The sequence below is a fragment of the Zosterops lateralis genome (genome assembly GCF_965231275.1).
Source record: "Zosterops lateralis genome assembly, chromosome: 18".
NCBI lineage: Eukaryota > Metazoa > Chordata > Aves > Passeriformes > Zosteropidae > Zosterops > Zosterops lateralis.
In genome coordinates, this window is record NC_139778.1 from 4,487,332 (window position 1) to 4,510,611 (window position 23,280).

At 42.7% G+C, this 23,280-nt stretch overlaps 2 protein-coding genes across 4 annotated transcripts in view; one reads left to right on the top strand and one right to left on the bottom strand.

The window, feature by feature from the left end:
• TBCD (tubulin folding cofactor D) overlaps positions 1-5,949 on the top strand; it is a 116,931-nt gene extending 110,982 nt beyond the window's left edge. The window contains exons 37-39 of one of the 2 annotated variants that reach the window (XM_083874335.1): positions 782-891; positions 3,349-3,433; positions 5,249-5,949. In XM_083874335.1, the coding sequence (XP_083730461.1) occupies positions 782-891; positions 3,349-3,433; positions 5,249-5,260 (207 nt within the window). In that variant the 3' untranslated portion in view covers positions 5,261-5,949. Of the gene's footprint in view, positions 1-781; positions 892-3,348; positions 3,486-5,248 lie in introns of those variants that run through there. The other variant, XM_083874334.1, reaches the window with a different exon arrangement.
• B3GNTL1 (UDP-GlcNAc:betaGal beta-1,3-N-acetylglucosaminyltransferase like 1) overlaps positions 3,611-23,280 on the bottom strand; it is a 104,063-nt gene continuing 84,393 nt past the window's right edge. For both annotated transcript variants that reach the window (XM_083874337.1, XM_083874336.1), the window contains exons 9-13: positions 18,464-18,599; positions 10,787-10,855; positions 9,509-9,583; positions 6,950-7,036; positions 3,611-3,719 (exon numbers count right to left, since the gene is read on the bottom strand). In XM_083874337.1, the coding sequence (XP_083730463.1) occupies positions 6,956-7,036; positions 9,509-9,583; positions 10,787-10,855; positions 18,464-18,599 (361 nt within the window). In that variant the 3' untranslated portion in view covers positions 3,611-3,719; positions 6,950-6,955. The remainder of the gene's footprint in view (positions 3,720-6,949; positions 7,037-9,508; positions 9,584-10,786; positions 10,856-18,463; positions 18,600-23,280) is intronic.

Genomic DNA, 23,280 nt, shown 5'->3' on the forward strand with positions numbered 1-23,280 from the left:
ATCTCACCTGCTTGAATTCCCGCCCTGTGAGGGACAGAGGTGTGGCCTTCCAAATGGGAAATACTGCACTGAGTGTAGGAGCAGGAATTCCCTGAGGGGCTGAGATGAGATTCCCTGAGGTGCTGGGATGGAATTCCATGAGGTGCTGGGATGGGATTCCCTGAGGTGCTGGGATGAGGTCCCTTCCTGCAGGGAATCCCTGTCAGAGGCAGGAGTGGACTCGGTGCCCACCGTGGCAGCAGCCAGTAGGAGGGAGCAGCAGCAGTAACAGCTCTGGGCTCTTCCCTGTGGATCTGAGCATCCAAAAGTGGCCATGAGGATGGGGAAGGGCCTTGGGGGGAAATCCATATGAGGAGCAGCTGAGGGCACTTAGTGTGTCCAGCTGGAGGAGACTGAGGGGAGGAGAGCTCATTGCAGCTGCAACTTCCCCATGAGAGGCAGAGGAGGGGCAGACACTGATCTCTGCTCTGTGGTGACCAGTGACTGGACTTGGGGAAGGGCCTGAGGTTGTGTGTGTCAGGGGAGGTTTGGGCTGGATTTCAGGGAAAGGTTCTTCCACCAGAGGATGCTGGGCACTGCCCAGGCTCCCCAGGGAACGGGTGCAGCCCTGAGGCTGCTTTGGCCACGACTCCTGGGGATGCCCAGGCTGTGACTTGTGGGTTTGGTGCTGTGCAGGGCCAGGAGCTGGGCTGGATGATCCCTGTGTGTCCCCTGCAGCTCAGCAGCCCCTGTGGCTCTGCCCTGCCCTGCGCTGGCAGTGCTGACCCTGCCCCTCCTGCAGATCCGCAAGACCACGGCCAGCCAGGTGTACGAGATGCTGCTCACCTACAGCGACGTGGTGGACGCGGCCGTGATGGAGCAGGTCATGGCCATCCTCAGTGACACCAACTGGTGAGTGCAGTGCTGCCCCACACATCCTCTCTGCCCTGGGCTGCACACAATCCACTGCCTTGGAAAGCTCAGAGTGCCTTTCGGGGGCAGGAAGCTGTAGGAAGTGACAGTGTAGGTTCATCTCTTTGTTGCTTCCAGGCCAAGAAAGCACCGCTGCAAGGAATTCCTCTGCTCTAAGGAACTCTCCAGGATCCTGCCTACTGGCAGGGGGATGGATAAAATCACCATTAGATAAAGTAAAACACCCATATTTTCCTAACAACATGAAAAGGGAGGAAATCTTGGAAGTTTTCCATGAACCAGAGACTGGGCTGTGCAAACAGTCAAACTTCAAGTGTACAGACAGTTTCTTGGCATTTATGAGCACTGGCAGGATTTGGGGAAAGGAAGGATCTCTGCAAGCTGGAAAACAACAGAATTAGCAGAACAGCTCAAATCTCCCATGAAATGTAATTACTCAACATGCTACAAGCCTTGTATTCAGGCAGAGATCTGGGATTGGGGCAGTTTAGATGTTTCCCAGGCATTGGATGGCATGAATTAAACAACCACTCCACAGAATGTAATTCATTTTTTTCCCTACTCTTATCTGTACTGTTACCTTCTTCCAGGGGCAGGGGAAGAGGGTCCTGTTCTTCATGAGCAGGATCCAGTGATTTTTAGAGCAAAGGAATCATTCCCTGAGCACCTCTGCAGTGACAGGAGCAGGGAACAGCATTTGGGCACTGGATTTTCCCCTTTCTGCAAATTCCAGCACTGGGCATTATCATCACCTGGGCAGGTTGATAAAATGTTGCATGCCTGGGGTATTTGAGAAAATACAGGATTTGAAGATAATAATTACTTTATTAGTTATCCTGCCTTGTTAAACATTTGTCACAGACCAGGGCCATGGGACTGCTGCCCCAAACAGAATCACAGAGAACACACAAATATAGAAAAATATATAATTTATTTAGTCATGATATTAAATGGCTCTTTGTCTTCATTGACATTTCATGGAAATAAATTTATCCCAGACAAGCTCAAAGAACAAATACACCTTAAGGATGAATGACAGAGTTGCAGACTGTGTTACACTGTTTGACTTTTATGTAGTTTCCTGTTTATTTCTATGCTTAAGCTTAAAGAATTTTATATTTGTCAAAAGAAAGGTGAGTTTATCATTAGGAGGGGTGGCTCCTGCTCTTTTTCTGAATTTTCCAGTGCAAAATTAGAACAAGAGTCTCAGGGTTGAAGGATGGTGGTTACCTTCACTTCTGCCTGTGGTTACAATTCCTCATTTAACTGAACATGGAAATTTAGGATTGTGTTGGGTGTGACTCAGAGCTCCAGTAGGAAACCTGCACTTAAGAGCCGAGTTGGTCAGGAATTGCATCAGGAATTTGGTAAGTGCCACTGCAGCAGGATGAGCTGAATGCTCTCAGCAAGGGATGGTTCCAGGGCCAGCACTCAGTGGTACAGGGAAAGCAGTGGCAGTTCAGCTCTGCTCATCAACAACTGGGTTCCTACATCAAAGCAAAACACTTTCCCAGTAAAACACTCCAGAAAAATGAATATTCTGTTTTCACCCTGTCATTTTTAGGGTGTGCCTGTTTTATTCTGGCTTGCAGCAAGCCCTGAGGACGCTGCTGCACTGTGCCCATTGCTCTGAGATGAGAGACAAAGAGCTCCTTTACTCAAAACTTCATTGTTTTATCTTGGTAGAGCTGAGCTGTTTACAGAAAAAGAGATTTGAAGTTGTTGCTGAGTGTCACAGTGAGCTGCTTATTTTCTTCACACTCTCCCAGTGCTAAAATAATCAGTCTAAATTCTGAATTACCCTGAGTATTAGCAGCAGGAAGCCAAATGAGAATTTGAAGGAATGTGGTTATTACTGTGATACACATATTTTCCTTGTTGGGACTCCTGAGACTTTATCATACAATTGTGTTATGCAGAGTTTAAACAAATTACTCTATAAACAACACATTCTGTTTAGCCACAGGAAAGCTTCCAGTAGTAAATAAGACAAATTGTCCAAGGTGTGAAAAAAAAAAAAAAAAAAAGTTGGAGTTATTTCTAACTTGTCCTTTCCTATTTCTAACTTGCCTCTTTCCATAGAGGGGATGGGAGAGTCTTCTCCAAGTCCAACAACTTTAGAGAATGAATTAAATGAACTTCTGATCAAAAGGATTGTACAAATAAGTTTTTTAATATAAAACTCTATAAAAGAATAATCTTGGACATTTCATTAGCCACTGGTTACCTGTGGCAGATCTGATGTGTATTTGTGGTTGATCTGACTTAGGGTGGTACAAAAATGTCCATCGGTCCTCAAATGTGACAAAACAAAAACTCCTGCCATTGGAAATGTGCATGAAAGGCCACACCCACTGTCCTGCAGGGGGGCTCGGATCACTCAGGGAGTTGTGTGGATGTGTCTGAATTAACTGGGAACACCCTTTGCTCTGGCAGGGAGGCAGAGCTGCCCGTGGTGAGAGAGAGACGCAACTGCCTCTGTGACCTCCTGAAAGTGCCCAGACCCCAGCTGGTGGCCAAGGTGAGGTGGGAATGTGCTCCAGGGGTGCTTTGTTCATGGAGGTGTCCCTGAGGATGCTCCCAGCCAGCTGCAGAACACGTGGGATGGCTGGAGCTGGAGCCTCAGGCCCTCCCAGGCTCATTCCAGGGAGCATTCCAGGCTGGCAGCGCCACATTCCAGACACAGATGTGCAGCCACTGCTCCTCTGCCCTTTCCTGGGGAAAGGGAAAAAACAGGAACTTCTCCATTTCAACAGCAGGATGATGACATGAGGTGCTGTGCAGACCACAGGATTGCAGCACTGCCTCTGTGGATGAACAGCAGACAAAACCATAAAGTGTGTGTGTGTGTATATATATTTTAATATATATATATGTAATGTATATTTTTAGACAGTTTGGATGTGCCCACCCAGCTCAGTATTTCAGAATTACAGAACTCTTTGCTTTGGTAGGGGTTCTAGAAGAAGTTTTTAGTGTTTTAAGGAATATGTGTTACTGTGAATATATAAATATTTATCTTTCTTTCAAGACTCATTCTTAAGACACTGTGAATACTCTTCAAAGACCTCCTGCTGCCTCCTGGCAGTTTCTTCATTCATTTTCCAGTTTTTACCATCTGCTTTTAGTACAATTTTAAGAAACCTCAGCTAACATTTTTGTAATTCTGGAAAACAAGACTCTGAACCTCCTGCCCAGACAAGAAGAGCAAAAACTGATCTGAGTGTTGCTTTTACAGGTTTTCTAATCAAGTAATAGAAAGGTTATGCTCAAAAAAGAGATCTTACAAGGTGATCTCTCTGCTCTCAAAAACCTCCTTATTTTAATCTTTAATTATTGAAGGCTGAGAGAAGACTGACTCTTTAGGAGAAAACTGTCTCTAGGCTAAACAAAATAATAAGAAATATCCAAATACACATTCAGGTATCTCCAATGGAGCTGGAACAGGTGGGATCTGGATGTTTTGTGCTCAGTTTGGAGCTTTACCTCTTGCTCTCCTGGACATAAACAAACAGAGCTGAGCCTGCAGCTCACAATGCCACTGAAGAGGAGGCAATTCCTGGGTGTTACTCAGGGAAAAATAAAGAAATACCCAAGTAATTGAAGTATTGACCTGAATAATGACAGCCTGCTTGAAGAGCAGTGTCATTTTTTGAAAGTAATAGAATGAACAAAATGGCAAATATTTTACAAAAAACTAGTATGATTAATGGCACTGAACACAGTTTCAGATAATCAAGCTTGTAAGTGCATAAGATTATTTATAAATAAAGATTTACAAATTTATTCCTTCTGGTGAACAGCTTAAAAAAAGAAATTAACAGTAAAAATATTTTCAATAGGTAAGTGGCACTCAAACAAAAACTCTGGAAATCACAGTGAAAGAAGTTAAAAAAAAAATTAAATTAGCAATTCAGCTCTTGAAAAGTCAGAAGAACATAATCAGTCTCCAAGCCAGAATTACAGGAGACAGAAAATAAAACCTGCTTTGTCACTTTTGAATGTCCCCATGTCCCCAGTGCTGCTCCCAGCAGTGCCCAGCACTCGGCACAAGTGGGAGCAGCCAGAGAGGAGGCCAAGCATGGCAGGATAAAAAGGTGAATGAAGTTGGCTTCAGCTGAAATCAACACTTTCTACTCCTTTAAATTTTGTACAAATAAAACTCCCTGGAGGAGAGTTCAAACCGTGGTGTTAAGAGGATTAAATATTACAGCTTTGTATTATCTTTTCTGTTCAGGTGAGTTAGTTCCATGGCTGGGGCAGGGCCAGGACAATGATGCCTGCTCCATGTGACCTGTCCTTTGTTAATTTAATCCTTGTCCTTTCTCTCTGGCAGAGCTCAGCATGAGGAGGAGCAGCCCTGGCTGCTGGGCTGTGCTGGAGCTCGTGGTCCCTGTGCTGCCAGGATGGAAGAGGCTGAGCTGTGGTGTCCCAACATGCTGGATCTCAGCAGAGCTGAGCACTGCACTGCTGGACAGGAGAGGCAGAGCCTGTCTGAAAGCACAGATGTGCCACAGGACCACAACCAAAATCCCTTGTTTTCAGTTTTTTATGTTGCTGTCTGGCAGGTTCTTGTCCTGCTCTCTCACACTGACCTGTCTGGTTTGGTGTCAGTGGTTTGTACTTCCCTGACTGAACGGAGCCTGTGCTTGTACACACACCAAGAATTAAACCTGACCTGCTGCTCTGGTCTATGCAAGATTTCTTTTTCAGAGGTGAGAATGGCAACACTCAGTGATACTGAAATCATCCCAAGTATTAAGTGTCCCTGTGGAACAGTCTGTCAAACAAAACCCCCCAGGTTTTACTTCAGCTGGTGTCAAAGTCTCTAATAACAACTCTTTGTGTAACTAATTCAGACAAATTGTTTTTGTGGTAAACTCAGTTTTCAAGGTGAGTCAGTTCTTTAAGCAGCTGCCAGGAATCCAGCTCATTTCTTACCCCCCACAAAATGAAATAGCTCCAAAATTGATCTTGAGTGAGATCAATGTGATGGGGAGGTCAAAGCACAGGCCACATCAGAGTGTAATTACAGTTATTTTATGGCTGTAATTAAATCCCAGTATCCCAACACTTGAACAGTGGCTGTGTGTGTATATAGACACATCTCTAGAAAGTTGAAAGGAGGGAAAAATTCAGGCAGAGAAGCTAAAACCAAGCCAGTTTCTCTGTGAAGTAAATGCTGCAAACTGCAGGTGTTCACTTCCAATGTTCCAACCTGGCTGGCTCAGATTCTGTTTGGTTATGAAGAAAGTAACTATAAATGAGATTATTCACTGATATTCTTGCAAGCTGGACTGGCAGCTGGGACTAGTGGAGCTCAGGGTTCTTCACTGACTCTGGATCAAGTGGTTGTGAACTCCCACTGAGCAGAGCTGACACTGGCCATGTGCTGCACACACCCCAGGAGGAAATGCGCCTTCACCCACAGCTCCTGTGCTGCTACACTGCCACTCAAAGGGAGCTTTCTAGAATATTCTGGAGAGATTTGGGGTTGTACAGTTACACCTGTAGGTCTCTGCTGCAAGAACAGCACAAGCTGCTGGCACAGCCTTGAGTGTTCCAGCAGGGGAAGGTGCAGTGGAAATGGTGAGGAGCTGCATGGGGGCTGCCCCAGGCACAGCCCCAAAGCTGAGGATGCTCCCCTCTGAACCAGCCCTGCCCTCTGCAGTGCCCCAGCAGCTCTCTGGGAGCAGGGAAGGACTCCCAGCAGTGTGTGACACAAAACTCTCTGCACAGGCTTTGCCTGAGGCAGCTCTGAGGCTTCCCTGTGGTAGCAGTGCTCTGGTGACCCTGTGCTTGGTGGGTGTTTCAATTAGAAACACAATTTCCCAGTGAAACTGAGTGATGTGCAACAGTAAAACTCAGCACACAGCATTACCCTGGTGTAGCTGTGGCCTCCCTTACAAAGGGGTTACTCAGCCCAAAGATCAAATTAACAAAGCACAACTGACTGAAAAGTTCTAAACTCCTGAGGAACTTGGTCTTCCTGCACCCAGACACACAGAGAGCAGCACACTCCAGTCCAGTGCCTCACCTTGGTTTAGTTAAAATGATAATAATCCATCCCTTCCTTCAGGTTCAGCATGTCCAGGTTTGTTTCAAAGGCTCCACCTGTCAAGTCCTGCAAGGGAAGCGCAAGAAAATGAGATCAAACCCATTTCAGGTTGTAACAGGTTTGGGTTTGTGATTCTTTCGGCCACAGAAGGAAGTCCCATTTGCAGAACTAAACAAATAAACCAAGGCTCAGGAAAGTTTCTATTCAAAAATTCAGGGTATGTTGAAAAGTTAATGTTGAAATCAGTGTGTGGGGGATACCAGACACCTCCTCAGCTCTGCTGTGCTGCTCAGCCCAGCTCTGCTCTTGTGTTTCTGACTCACACATTGGCAGAAAATGGACCAAGGAAGTGAGCTGGACAAAAGAAATGGTTTGGGTGGATTTTGAGCACTGATAAAGTTGTCTGGTAAAACAAGCCCTTCATCCAGCAGATGAAGGACTCTGCAGAGTTAAAGGTGTTTCCTTTTGAGCCCCAGTCAAGTTATCAGGACAGGAACTGGGTACATTTGGTCCTTGAGCAACCTCAGTGATGTCATTAAGAAAACAGGGCAACTTCATCATTCCTGAACACTGGGGTCTTCCTGGAACCTTTAATTACCGATCTTAAGGAATGCCACCAACAAAAACCCCCAAAAATTAATACTGACAAACACCAGAGGTGAGGGATAAGGCAGCTGCTTGTGTCTGGGTGCCCAGAAGAGCAAGGGTGAAGTTTTAACTGTGAATGTTTAGGATGGGAAGTTACAGAAATGGAATCCCACTGAAACTGGAATTGAAGGCATTGGAAAAAATAACCTGCTTTATAGAGGGGTTAAAAAAACCATAAGAGACCAGATGCTAAATTAAGTGGGAGAGTTAAAGACAAATCTTTCATTCCCAAAGCACAGGAAAAAACCAGGCAGGGCTGTACAATAAGAGACCTAACCACAAATTTTCTGAAAACTTCATACAATCAAACTAGTTTAATTGCTGTGACAGAAAAATAAAAATCTCTTTCATTTGCAGCCATTGGAATCCAAGCCAAGCCATGGCACAATGCAGCATTTCTGAGCATTTTGCTTTTACCTCCAAGTGAGAGCAAACAGAGCACAAACCCTTGGGTTAAGTGGCTGCTCTGACCAGCTAAAGCCACACTTTCATTCTCTTCAGCAAAAACTCACACACACAGAGCAGAATTGCAGCTCCAGCTGTCTGTGAAGCCATTATAAAATACAAACTGAGCAAAGATCAGAGGATGGCTGCTTCTTCCAGGAGGATTTGCTCTGGTACCAAAGCCATGCCAGTGCTCACAAGGGAGGAACTGCCTGAAAAAATAAATGAGCCAATGCTGCTCCAAGTACATGGCAAACAGAGTCATTTCTTGTAAACAACCCACTTAATAAACACATCTAATCTCCAAAATCACCCTCTTAGAGCTGCATAGAAACATGAGGGTTTTGTCTGTATCAAAAGGAAAAATAATCCCCTACCACAAACAGCAAAATAAAAGCCAATAAAGCCCCTTAAAACACACTTCCTTCTTCAGAGAATGGTGATGAACTTAGGTTGGTAAAGAATAAGCAAGAAGAAAATGCTCAGTGGCCATGAGGGGAAAAATAGACTGAAATCTCAACTGAAGTCAGAGAGCAGAGTTTGCAGACAAGATGTTGTATAATAGTCTCATTGTAAGGGCTTCACAGATTAAATGTGCCTTAGAACAGGTTGCACAGATGTTTTGTCTGGGGACTTCCACCCACTGTTATATGAAAAATTAAATTAGTTGTAATAGTAGTTGCTGATCCAAGAGTTTATCAACCAACAGTACATGATAATGTCCCCAGGCACTCTCAGTCTGGCTTTACAACCCAGAGCTGTTCATGAGGCTAGGAGTGCCAAGTTAAACCACGTTGTACCAGAGAAGGGGAGATGCAGCTAATCCATCTCTGGAGAGATCCAGCACAGCCTTGGAATGTCACTGTTTTGTGGAGCTGCAGGTTTTAGTTGCTGTCAGAGGGGTTTTCATTGGTGTTCACCACTGCAATTATTTGCTATTTTGAAGCTCCTGTGTTATAACAGCAGAAGAACTGCTGGTTAACAATAGAAGAACTTCTAATTATATTATCAGAGCAATTAAACCAGTTGAAATATCCCCACAGAAATAAGCTACCACAGCCAGATACAGATACTTCAGAACTGGCAGGCCCAAACAAAATGACTTTTAAGGTCTGATTTAAAAACAAAGCCTTTGCCATCCATGGGGCTGCAGAATACTTGGCCCAAAGGAGGCTGAGTGCATGTGCTCATTGGGGTTCATTTGGTATTGGGCAAGGAAGTACAGCAGATCCAGCTCCTTCACAGAAATTGTCCCTTTTCTTTTTCTTTATTTTACCCAATAATGATGATTTAAATCCCAAAATACCCTGCACAAGCAGTTTGACAAAAAAACCCATTCAACTGTACAGCAGAAGCTTCTGGGAAAAGCCACTTAAAGTAAATAGAAATTCATTTTCTTAAGGAGCAAATGCTGCTCCTGCAGGGGAAGCCAAAGGTGGAACTCACCAGCTTCACGCAGATCACAAAGGGTGGAGTCGCCTCTTTGAAGTGACACACAGGAATTTTTGGTTTTGGTCTCTCCTGCAGCAGGGAGGGGTACAGAAGCACTCAGGTTACTTGTTAGCTTGGTTTTAGGAGCTGCTAAACTCTAAAAAGGGGGGGGAAATACATTAAGCCATGATGCTAAAGAGACCTTGCTCATTCTCTGCCCGTGGTTTCAGTGCCCATCACATTTCAGTGCAGTTGTGTGAAGTTACACCAAATCTGAATTTGGAGCTTTCTGCTGCTCAGAGGAGCAGGTCTCACTGCTCCACTGCTTCCTCCTCACCTCCAATTTCTATTTCCAGCCCTTTCCCAAACAATTCCCTCATTGAGCTGATGGCAAGGTATGCACCTTCAATAGCCTGTCCCACAACACACTATGGTGTTTTGTTTTGGTTTTTTTTGTTATTTTTTTGCCATTTTAGTGAGGTGCATCACTTCCTGTGCCCTCAGACAGCATCAGGGCAGGCACAAGAGCAGAGACAGGAGGATTCTCCCCTGCTGCTGTGAGCTGGTAAAGGGTTAATGCTCAACTGGGCCTTCACCAGGGATCCAAGCTGCAGGGTTTTCTAAAGATTCACAACACTTGCAGTACAATCTTCTTTACAACTCGAGAAGATGGGCTTGTTTTAGGAAGACAAATGCCCAAGATCTGTGTCAATGATACCCACAGCATTACTGAACTGCCAGGCAGTGAGTCCTCAGTATTCCAGGCCCAAATGGTGACTCCCAGTTGCTTTCCTGCAGCTCAAAGCCCTCTGTTTTCCATTACAGAATTGTACAGCTGCTCCAGGCTAAGCACAAGCTGTACCTGAGGAGGGGCTCTCCTGTCCCTCTTTCCCTCAGTCCCACTCCCTGGCAAACTCAGGGTAATTTGATTCACAAGATAACTTGCTGGAAAACTTAATTTTGAGGGTTCATTCCCATTATCCACCATAAACCAAATTCTACTCCCATTTAGAAGACAAACCTGTCAGTGAAGACTGTTTTACCCCATCATCAGAATCCTTTCAAAATAAGTATTTTTGTCTGTCTAAAGTCACTTCACTGAGTGTGAAGCTGACAGTCCTGGCTCCAGTTTGCATTCCAGTGTCCATTCCCAGCCCTCCAACCCTTCTGTCACAGCCTCTTTACCAAAATGAGCTTCTACACAACATATAAGATCAGTGACAAATTCCTGCATCACATCCCCCAGGACACTTCTAGATCACAATAAAGGATGCAAGAGTGGTTATAACTCACCTCAGATTCCTCATAAGTGTAGAATCCTTTTGTTATTTTCTTTTCATCGACATCACAAAATGCAATAACCTGGAAAACAGGAACAGAATGTTTCAATAGCAGCATTTCTCCTGTAATGTACCTCTGTGAGCAAAGCTGCAGGCATGGGAATGGACACAGGAGTAGGGCAAAGCACCCTGGGCCTCCTTTGGAGCTCAAACCCTCATTAAATCCTTTCTGGGTGTATCTTAAGGAGTTGAGAAAATTCTGCAGTTGTCTATGAGCACACTGTGATCTAAGTCACTGAGTGCATAACCAGCCCCATCCTCAGGGAGTAAACTCAACCCAGAGACCAGACTCCTCGTTTTGGCACTTCCACTAAACCCCAAGAGGAGATGTAACAAAAACCTATCTCCTCCTGTCCACCCAGGCCTGGGATGTACCCCCAGACCCCTCGGGACCGTGGGGCTGCACCACTGCTGTGGGTGCTCTGCAATGCCAGCCCCAGTTACAGGGCACAGCACACCAAATTTGGGAATTCCTATGGTTATGGGCTTGAATTTGTCAACTGAAAAGTTCAGCACATCAGATGTTTAAACACAAATCATTACTGCTTCACTTTGCTTATTCTTACCAGAGTTATGAAAGCATTATCTGCAGCCCTAGGTGCCAGATATTTCAGATGGCTTTTTATTTGCATTCCTCATAAATATGCAGGCAGAATAAATGCCTGCCATCTAAAATACACAGTTGCCTCATTTTTTGAGCCACTAGGTTGCCAGGAACATTTTGGAAGACTTTTAAAAATAAACATGGTTGTGTTTTCCTCTGAACTTCTGTTAGATCTATTCATATTATCTACATGGAGCTCTTATGCTGAAGCAGAACAGTTGAGATAGTTAAGGTGGTACAGAAATCAATTATTCTGGTGAAAGTTGGATAGAAGCTTTCATATCTTTTTAATTGCTCCATTAAAAATTGATTAACAACACTTACTGCTGAGAAAATCTGAAAAGCCAAACAGCTGTTTATTAATTTATTAAGTTAGAGAAGGCTGAAAAGGCTGGCTGGCTTTCCCTGTCTAAAATCTCTCTCACACATTTTCTTCCTGTGATTAAGATGGTTTTCTTTTACCTAAAGTGACCTCATTCTGTTTGTGTAGAGAGAAACACTGTTTTTCTAACACCATAATATCACTTCCTTCATTAAACATCAATGGCAAGAGAATGCAAACAAAAGTATCAAGGGACTGCAAATAAGGCTGCAAAGCACCAGTGTCTGAAGCAATGAGGGAAATGAGCTGATAAACGGGAGGGGGTGGGCAGGGACAGTTCTTGGAACTCCTCAGAGGGAGACATTGAGACCTGGCTGCCTGAAAACAGGAATAGAAGGTGGAGGAAACATGGAATTTCCACAGTAGGGCTGTGAATGAGGAATCACATCCTGGGCACATCCAGAATTTGTTCTGGGTGATCCTGATGCAGGGATTGCACTGAGGAAATCAACCCTGTGTCAACACTGGAAAGGAAAAAGAAGGAAGGAAGGAGGGAATTCAGGAAGGTTCTGGACATTCAACAAGGTGTTTGTGGCTGGTGCAGCTGGGTTTGATTAACACACACAAGCAGCTCCTTCAGAGATGAATCCACTTTACATCCCTGGCCCTATTTCCATGCCCACTGCAATGCTTTGTTGTAGCTGGAAAATCAGATGGTGTGGATGTGCACATACACACACAGATCTGTAAATATGTGTACATAAAGGGAATCAGTAGAAGTCATTGTGGGAAGAGAAATTCCCTGGCTGTATTCTCTTCATTCTGTGCTAACCACCTTTAAAATTCTCCAATATTCAGCAAATCTCAGTTCTACCACTTGTGTTTTACTGTCCTGGAAGCTGTGATCATAATAAACAATATTTAGCAGGATATGCCTTCAATGTCAACCCAGCAGAGTTCTAGGAACAAATCCAGTCCAATATGTTCACTTACTGTCCAATAAATGAAGCTATTTTTGGAGCTGCTTATGCTCTTCTAGACAATAAAAAACAAAATTAACCACCAAAACTTGTGACACAAGATAAAGTGAAATTCTATTTACATTTCTCTGTGAGTAACTGAGAATTCAGCTGCAAGGTCTGTGCTAGAAAGTCTCAGTGTTCACTCTCAGTGTGTTACAATCCAGGTAACAGAAACCCCTGACTGGTGCCTGGACTTCTCAGCATCAATCAATTTCTTCCTAGTACCCAACCTCAATCTCCGTCAGTTTAAAAACATTTCTCCTTGTCCTGCCACTCCATCCCCTTGTAAACAATATCTCTCCAAAGGCACTCCTTGTATCACTGAATTGCCATTAATTGTAACCCTCCCTCTCACCCTGGGCCATCACTCCAATTTCTGGGTGTAGAAAACTCTGCCCTTTTCCACAGTGACTCCTCAGAACTCCCCCACACAAAACCCCTCCATGAAAAAAATAACACAGGTGAGCCTGTGACAAATTTCCCTTGGAAAGGGATGGAAAGAGCTCAAACCCTTTTTTGTTCTCACTGAGGTATTTCCCCTGTATAATTCTCAATGGAGCCAGGCAGCTTAGAGCTGGTATTTACAGTAGTATAAAACAGGTCAGACTTGAATGGGTGATTTTTCTGCAGGCTGCACACCATGTGGGTGGCCAAAATGGAAGTCAACTATTTTTCTGACACACACTATTTATTTTCCAATTAAAGCAAAGCTATGTTTGGAGTCTAAATACAAGACTCAGGCCCAGTTGTTTATCCTATCAGGAAAAGTCAGGGTATCAGGCTTATGGGAGTTATTTACTTTATACACTATCAGGATAAACCCAGAGACACCTATTTATTTTCCTGCATTAATGGGCTTCTTTCGTGTAGCTTTTAAGAACATCTATCCACACATGAACTCCTGTCTCCCTGTAAGCAACCATGAATTACAAAGTCATAAAGGAGTCTCAATTTGCTTTTTTTCCCCTCTCCTTTTAGCAAAATTACTCTTTAGCAATACCTCTGACAGCATGAGACCACTGAGTCCTCAGATCACTCCTCAGTGTTACTAAAATATATGAATTATTACATGGTTTTGTTCTGAGCATCATTTGTATAAAAATCTGCACAATTACAAAATTCCCAAAGGAAAGAACACTGCTAATTTTTCAGCTCAGAACTGGAGGAGACAGCTAGGTATCTGTTAGAGGAAAGCTATGGAACTACTCAAAGTCAATTTATAAATGTGGATTGCTACTTCCATTAACAGTGTAAGGGGAAAAGGAGAAATTGCCTTCTCTCTCGTAAAAGAAGGTTTACAGAGCTCAGAAGATAAGATATTTACTCAGAAACAACCTCTGCTAGGGGAAGACACATTTGAGGGAGATAAAATCCCTTCTCTGGGTGGCTCTTCCTAATAAACACAGGGGCTCTGCAGGGCCAGGCTGGGGCTATCAGACCTCCCTGGGGAAAAGGAGATTCATGGGCAGCAGCTTCTCCTCCAGTGGGGAGTCACTGAAGGGCCAGGAATGGCAGAAGAGCCCTGGGGTGCAGCTGGGACTACCTGGCTGTCCGAGCTCTGCTCTGATTACACAACAATTGCATTGTTTGTTTCCTGTGTGACTGTTTGGCTACTGCAGACAATGTTTCCTCACACTTCCCATTCCACTCAGATTTCATAATGGAAAAACTGAATGATTTCATCAGCTCAATGATGTCCTTTTATGGTGAGTGATCCTCACAGGATGTTATTCCCCCATCTTGTTTTCACCTGTGGTTTGGGTCTGTAACAGCCATTTACAGAAAATAACAACCTGCAATCAGCACAGTCTCAAGGTCCCTTTGAGCTGGAAGGACACCAGGGCCAAGTTTCACATGGGAGACTGAATAACTGAGTAGAACCTGACAGAAAACTGGAAAACCCTTTCAGTAAATGGTCACCTGCACACTGTGACTTCTCCCTCCTCAGAACATCAGCTGGTCTCCTCAGTGTCACCTTCAAACCCTACAAAATTCTACTGAGCAGATCTTCCCTGCTGCATTCCCTCCACATCCCATGCAATCCCCCATCTGTTTTAAACTTCTAGTGAACCCTGTTAGTTCTTATATTTAGAATTCTTTCATTGAAGCTTGTAGAAAGCCTCGGGAGCATGTTAATATACATCTCTGCAAAAGGAGCATCAATTTTGGCCATTCATGTCAAAACAAAGTAACTGAAAGCATTACAATGCAAGTTAAAATAGATACAGCCAATGGCAAACAGGACAAAAGACACACAGAGGAATAAACAGCTTCTGCCATGACATGGAACCAGCCACCACCAGTCACAATCTGAGTGATTTTCTGTATCAGGAACTGCTTTGATTTCACCTCTTTAGCACCACAGCCAGGACAGAAGATGTGGCTATCTTTAAATCCCAAAGAATACATTTCATTATTCCATTTAGACACCATGCCACTGAAAATAGCAGCAGCTTCCCCCTTTTGCACATCTCCACAACAAAGTCACTGGAGAATTTTAACACCAGAATCCAACATGCAAAATCAACTGCTCAACACTGGACATGAAACATTTCCCTTATTATGTACAACATCCACCTGCCTTCAGAGGTGTGGGAGCTCACTGCCTCACTCATCCCTCCAGAGTCAATCTGAGTGATGCTAGGCACGTTCTGGGTGTGCACAGCTCTGTGCTGACAAAACACAGCTTGCAGAAAGCATTTCCTCCCACATGGAAAGAGCAGGGAGTTTTCTTGGCCAAGAATTATTCACTACAGTCCAGAATGAAGCCCTGATTTACCCCATGTCATTTTAGGGTGGTTTACTTCTGGATTTAACTGAAACTTTCAAATTTCATCTCTCTCCTTATTCTGGAGGCTTTTAACTTGCTTTCCCATTACCATTCCACTGTTGAGGTAGGTGTAATATTATCCCCTTTATTCATTTTTATTCATATCCCCACTCCAGGCTCTGATAGTGCCATTCACACACTTTTAGAATGGTTAAAATGCTACAAAACTTGAAATTTCCATGGCTGTGGGACTGAGCTGAAGGACCAGAGCTGCAACACAAGGTTTGGTGATGCTGCTCCTGGAAAAAGGGAAAGGGAAAAAAACCAATGGATGATTTTGGAAATTGGAAAAGGGCCTTCAAAATCCCTTTTTTGTTTGCCAGCAGCAGCCAGGGTTGTCACAGAGGAATGGCATGGCCTGGCTGTGGACAAGCACTGTTTCCAGCCCACTAATGAGCTGATGCTTATTTGGTCCTTTCCCCTGCTTTTCCATGAGCCACTGGAATGCTATTTTCAGCCATCAGAAATGACACAAAACGTTCATGCTGAAGTTCTCCTTTTAGCTGAAGTTTGATGGAGAATAAAAGAGCAGACAAGACAGCTCAGAGACCCTCCAGGCACATGGAGCATCCCCAAAACATTTGGTTTCCATCTTCAGCTGCAAATTATAGACACAACGGATGTGTTCTAAACAAAAAAAGGTCTGTTTGACTTCATTCTTGCAGAAATGCTAATACTGAAGCACTGTCAGCAGTGTGAAGCAAGGAGGGGACAGCCAGGAAGCAGAATTTCCCTAAGAATACTGAGATCATGGTAATTAATTCATTTTAAAAAACCCTACTAGTGGAATAATTTTTTTCGTGTGTTGCTGTTTAGCAAAAATACTGAGCCTTGGATTTTTGCCTGACTCCTCCGGAGACAAAGCATCATTTTAATATTCATCATGCACATGGCTGAGGGAAAAGGGAGAATTGCTGAGGTGTCCTTTTCTCTTTCAACATGACCACAATGCACATTTACACTGTTTTCCAAACAAACTAAAGTAATAATTTGTTCGTGAGGATGAACAGAGACAGACTGCTGCTTCCTGGAATTGCCTGAATTTTGTTTTCTAAGAAACAATGCTCTTTGGCACAGAGCAGAGCTGGGCTTTCCAAACATCCCACAAAGACCCTGTCAGCATAAGAAATGTAATTGTTGTGTTTACCAGGTTCTAAAAATACTAGAAACTTTTTTTTTAAATATGTTTTCTTACACACCTTAAGCCTGACAGATCAAATTATTCAATTCTCTTCCTGAGGATTTAGTAGAGGTTTTTTTTCAAAATTACAAGCTGTAGGTAGGTTTTTTGGTGGGGGTTATTATTTATCCTAGGAGTATGTGTCCCAAATTGTCTACAGGTACTAGGTGCTAATTGAGAAAACAATCCTGCAGTGACTCCACAGTCCAGCCAAAGTCAGTCAGGACATCTGCTGAAATTCTGCATCTCAGCAAAAGCATGCAGTCAAACAGCACAGGTGAAACTTTCAGGAGCCTAAACTGACTTAAAGAATAAAACCAACTAAAATTAATTTTAGATAGCTATATTCTTTCTAAACTTAATTTTAGTTAGTTTCATACTTTCAAAGATTTTAAAATAGCTAAATAAATTATAATTGTCATTATCATTATTATATATAATAATGAAATCATGTATAGAATATAATTGTCATAATAAATTAATAAATATTTATTAAGCATACATAGATTTAGTTAAATCTCAGTGAAATTACACAGCTAATTTTGGCAACGTTACCTGCATTTCTAAGGGTATTGGACCTTTTAAGGTCACACTGTTTTACACAACTGGACCTTCAAGAGGAGAAAATGCTAATTAAATGGAGCTAATATATCACCTTTTGCCCTAAGGGGCTTTTGGAATTGTGTTTTAAAGGTGTCATTTAATATATTTTCATACAGCTCACCCACTGCCAAGTGATGGCAATGACTGAGGGATGGCACTGGAATGGCACTGGAATATCAAGCAGGAAATTCAGTTCAGTTTTTGCTTTGTACACTTACTGTCTGAGAGTCTCCCATGCCTATTCAGTAATTCTAACTATGTGTATACAAATGTCTTCTATTTTTTCATATGTGTGTGGTCTGAGGGCCACAACATTAATCAGGTTTTTATATGTATTTGTCATTTTGTCTTCCCATCCATATTGTTAAGAAAAGAAAAACACATGCAGCAATAAAATGAATGTTCTGTGGCTCTTTATAAGAAATAGCCATTTGACATTAGCCCTGAAGCCTTTATCTAGCACAAAGTTATTGCACACAAGAAAATGCTACAAAAATGAGGTATTTAGACTCTTGAACAAATCTATCCTGAGAAATATCTGCCACAGCCAAATACAAACATTTTTAGCTGTCTGTGAATGGGACATGCAGCAGTTTTTACTCACCCATTCAGCCCACACCAAACCCTTTGTTTTTTGGCAATGCAGCTTTCCAAAGGGAGTCACAGTGACCAGGGACATGTCCAGTATCCACTCTGGAACTGGGTAAATATTACACTGGTATGGATGACCCTGGACAAGGCAATTAAGTACCATACAACTCAAATAAAGAGTTGCTCTACCCACCCTGAGTACCTGCCTACTACAGCTCTCTCTCTCCTACTACTGTGCTTAGCAGGAACTTGGTGCTTTTCTTGCTCTCCATGCCCACTATAAGCTCTAAATAAAACATCATGGCATTTTAAAAGAAGAAATACACAGAATATCAAGAATCGCCCCAGTTTATATTAATTATTAACTTGTACCTTGGGAACAAAATATCTTATGAGAATTTTGTTGTGTTAGATTAGAAGCATCACGGAGGCATATGAAGAAGAAGTGGGTTTGTACCAATGTTACTTTGCAGCTCACCTTTTTCTGATTAGCTGGTGACAAGCTTCTGTAGAGCTTCTTGCCTTGCTTGCCAGCATTCCAAATGGTGAATGATGTCCAGGAGCTCAGGACTCTGTCCTCAAGAAACCTGACTCGGTGATTCCAGATGGTTCCCCTGAAGAGTTGGGAAAAGGGCAGATTTAGATCCCTAGATCTTTTAGCACTATTATATACCTATATGCACATGTACACACTCATCTCCATGTAAACCTGACCAAAGTGATTCATATAATACAAAAAAATAATCACATCAAAACATTAGACTGGAAATTTCTGAGGGAAATGTAGAAAAGAAATTCTGTGAAAGTTTTCAGACAAAAACCATTCCGATAAATAGGAAGCAGTAGCTAAACAATCTTGGATTTTCAAGAATCCTCCCAGATCACAAGAATATGAAAAGCTGCAGCTGTGGTAATGAAATTCCACCTTTCCCACACATGTACTCACCTATGAACTGCTCTAGAACCCTGCAGTGACACAGACAAAGCATCTCCTAAACCCAAGCTGAGTTCCTCCCGTTCCATCTGCCCATGGGATCATCCTCTTTGGCTAGTGTGGAGTTGGAATCTCACAGATTTAGAAGTGCAACTTACCCCCAGCAGCACAGCACAAATGCATTTACAGTTTGGTATTTGGCTCAAGCCTCCAGCAAAGGGTGTCAAAGCTCTGAATCAGTGACACCCTCCAGCAACAACCAGTGAGCTGCACAGTCCCACACAAACCACCCTGGTACACCATTCACACTAACCAACCTGCACACACACACATTTCAGACCAAGTAAGAGAGATTTAACTGGAAAAATTCCCAAGTGTTATTTGGCAATGACACAAATGTGACTGTCCCTTTATTTGAAGGTAACTTTCATAAGGAACTGCATTTCTAGCAACAAAAAGCAGTGGGATTCTTTTTTTTTTTCTTCTAAAGAGCAGTATGCCTCATAGAACTTTTTAAACCATGCTTTAGGGAAAAAAGCAAACTGGCAGGTGTCTGTGTGCAATTACACCTTTAAGTTTTCATCTTTGGGGTAACTTCCACAACACAATTAAGCCAAGTGGTTGAGGTAAACAAGGGTGACACTAATACCAAATAACAAATCCCACAGCTTTGGAACCATCCACAGCAAGGCACCATCCAACAGCCTTAGATACTGTCAATCTGCTGACATCTTCAAGTTCAAGACAGGTTCTCAGAAAGAGAAAACAATGTCAAGGAAAGCAGTTTTTTCGTGGTCCATTTCTCCCAGCTGGCAAATCCACTTGGACAACTACAGCTTTTTTCCCTGTTTGAGTGTGTGTACCCTATAATGTAATACTTAAGGCTACAGCATTTATCATGGATTAAAGAAAACTGCCTGCTGTTAAAAACATCTGCTATATTTCCAGCATTCATTTAATATCCATTAATTAGGAAAATAAACAGTTTCCTAGAGAGAATAAATTGATTTCCTCAATTTGACAAATGAATCTTCCTAACCTACACCCCTTGAACACGGCACCTTGAGCTGTAACTTTCTTTCCCAGGAAATTCTGATGAACCCCTAGTGGTGTCTCCTTATTTAAGGCAATCTTCACGTGGGGTTTTCCATTTGCTTATTTGCATCCTTCCCTCACAGCCCCAAGTTATGTTCTGAAGAGCACACAACCCTCACAGGACCCAGTGACCCCACTTTACTTCAGCACAGCCAGATCCTGCTCAACACTTCATCACTGATCCTGGTGTGAAAACTTGGAAAGAACCTCGTACACAAATAAAATTTCCCCACAGTTTCAAAGATGATGGCTTTGCACCAGCATTTTGACTAATGGAGAAAAAGAAATTCTTGGATTTGATCAAAAATCTCTTCTAATGGAACACAAGAGGCATTCCTGCTGCAAAGCTTTAACTGCTGCTGGCATCCTTTGACACTTGCCTTTTTCCATGTTCATGAGAGCATACTGTATTCCCAGAAGGAAACTTTAAGGAACAAAATATGAAGGTCAAGTATTTTTCCAGGATCACTTTACTAGACATTTTAGAGCTCCTGCAAGCTTCTAAAAAGGAAGATTATTGCTTTGCACATAAATGGAAAGGTTTTCAAAGTGATTTTCCTTTGAAATGTGACTTCAGAAGGGTAACACCGTATTACATTCCAAAGCAACTTCAGAATCTGTTCTGTTGGCTTGAGTGACACTGGCAAGTTTCTTTTCCACTTGAGTTTGCAACATTAGGAAAGCCAAAGCGAAAAACCAGGCAACCTTACAAGGCATGAAAAGAACTTGTAAGTAATTTCTAGGTGCATTGCAAACCCTGCAATCTACCTCCAGGCTTACAAAAGATGTTTTGGTTTTCATGGAGATGGATGTCCCAGAACAGCAATACTGGTTCCCCCAGACAGTTCCTGGTTGCTGTCTAGGCCATGAGAGCCTCTGTGACACAATTTTACCTACTGAGGTAAAATTCAATCAGACCAAATCTCAGTGTTGTAAATCACCCGTGAAGATTTCAGACTGAAGGAGATTTACTGACTCATCTCATCTAACAATGACATCTGGGAAAAGCAAGTGGGGAAAGCTTGGAAGAGAACTGCATTCTGAAATAAAAGGGTCTGAAAGGTATTAAACTCCAAATTAATTGGGTTGTTGTTCAACCACAAGAATATTGTCAGACAGCTTCACTTAACACTAATAAAAACTTTCTTAAATATGTACTGTGGGTTGTAAAAACAAAACTAATATACCCAGCAGTTGGGATTTTTTGCTTGCATCACTATGAGGCATTCTTATGACAATGCCCACAGAAAAGCATTTGAAGCTCACATTTCCATATTGTGCGTTTTCAATGAAAAAATTAAGTTATATCAAACACTTTGAAGCCTTGAGTTAACCCCAAAATTCTTTTCACAGTACAAGATGAGATATCAGATAAACACAGAACTGAGGGGAGAATTTGTGATTGGGCTTTTAGAGTGACACTCAGAGGCATCACCTTTGTGAGAACTCACTCTGCACAAACAATCCCACAGGCTGAGACAAAAAGGAGCTTACAGGTGTCAAAGGAGAGAGTTTCGGTTATTCCCTTCAGGTTTCCGGTTCACCTAATTTGCCACTTTTTTTTTTTTTTTAATGTTTCCAGAATAGATAACTGGGATTCCTGCCTCGAGGGATAAGGGAATGCCATTTTCCCATCCTTCACGAGCCAGTGCAGGTGCACCAGACAGGAGCTGTAGCAACGTGCAAAGGGTAATTAAAGCAAATGCCTGAAACGATCTAGAAGTTGTACAAACCACCACTCAGAGATGATTCTCACAGCTATTTTCTGATTATGCATTATTACATATTCACAGCCACCAGCAAAACCCAGGAGGTTTTATTACTCTGCATCACCCCAAATCAAGACAGCTTTTTCTACCCATCTCAGAAAAGATTAGAGTAAGCAATTTGCAGCAGCCTTTAGTACCATGTCCAAGCCTGTATTCAACTCACAAGATTTTCCTCAGCCAGAAGGTGGGACAAAATTCTTCTCACTGCACAAATTTGTTCCCATATCCTAATGCCCTTTCTTGACTTTAAGACTTGAAATACGTTACTTCCCCTATTCCTCTCATTTTGTTGTCTCAACTTTGTAAAAGAAATTGTAGAAGCATTTCCACTGGAAATGTCATTCTTGAGGCTCTACTTAATTTTCCTAAGATCTCACTTGCTGTGGCCCCTAATGCTCATCAGTTATGGAGCCTGGGAGGAAGAAGAGGAGCCAAAATTCTGCAGGAGTGAAATGAGGGTATTCATGAAGAGGGTGAGAATGACTATGCCATGTGTTCCTCAGCCCCAAGTAGTTATTACCAGAGCATCTACCCAAGTAATGCAACAATGGAGCTCTGTTAAAAATGTGTGGTGACCTACTGACTGAATACAGGAGTCAAGAAACATCTGCTCTCCTCCTATTTTGAAATGAATGATAATGTGACAATAAAAGCAACATGATTTAATGTCTGAGCTCAGTCAAACCTCGCCATATTGGTGCACTGCCTTTCCCCTCCATCCCCCAGTGAGGCCACATAAGTGAATCCACAGAGCAAAGACAGATGTACAAGTACTTGAGAAATGCAGAAATACAAACCCAATCTCCTGAACAGTACTGGAATTTTAGGCATCGATTGCCATCCACAGAAATCCTATAGATCCATAAATCTGACCTTTTCTCCCTGTGCTGGCCCAGCACAGTGCTCAGGTAACACCAGGCAGGAAGAGGATCTGCCCTAGTGAAGGGCCTCTTCCAGGAACTTTTTATGGATGGCAGGGTGAGAGAGTTCTGTGTGATAGGTGAACCTCACCTGATCGATTAACCAGAGATGGAGGAACAGAGAACTTGGTAACCACAGTGAGAGCTGAAAAAACAGATCCCTTACAGCCAGTGTTGCATGCAGAATTCAAGGCCCTTACCATCCACAGGAAATTCAGAAATAAATTCTGTTTGAACCTTGGCCATACTGGTGAATAAACTGATTTTTTTTGCTGTTGTTGTTCTGTTGAACTTCATGTGAACTTATTAATTGCTGGACTATATCGTCCCACTGAGTTATTACATTTACACTGTTAATAGGTTCTATTAATGTCTGAGTTCATCTTCAGGTCACGGGTCATTAGCTGAGGCATGGTTTGCATTGTGGCCTATTTTTCATGAAAGGCTTATTAAGAGAGACAGAGACTATCAATGTTAATGGCATTTACTTTTCAAGAATCTAATGAGGTCATTAGTCTCCATGTTTAATTGAAGTGCCAAATGCAAGCGTAGAAGATAAAAATGCAGTTGACCTCAT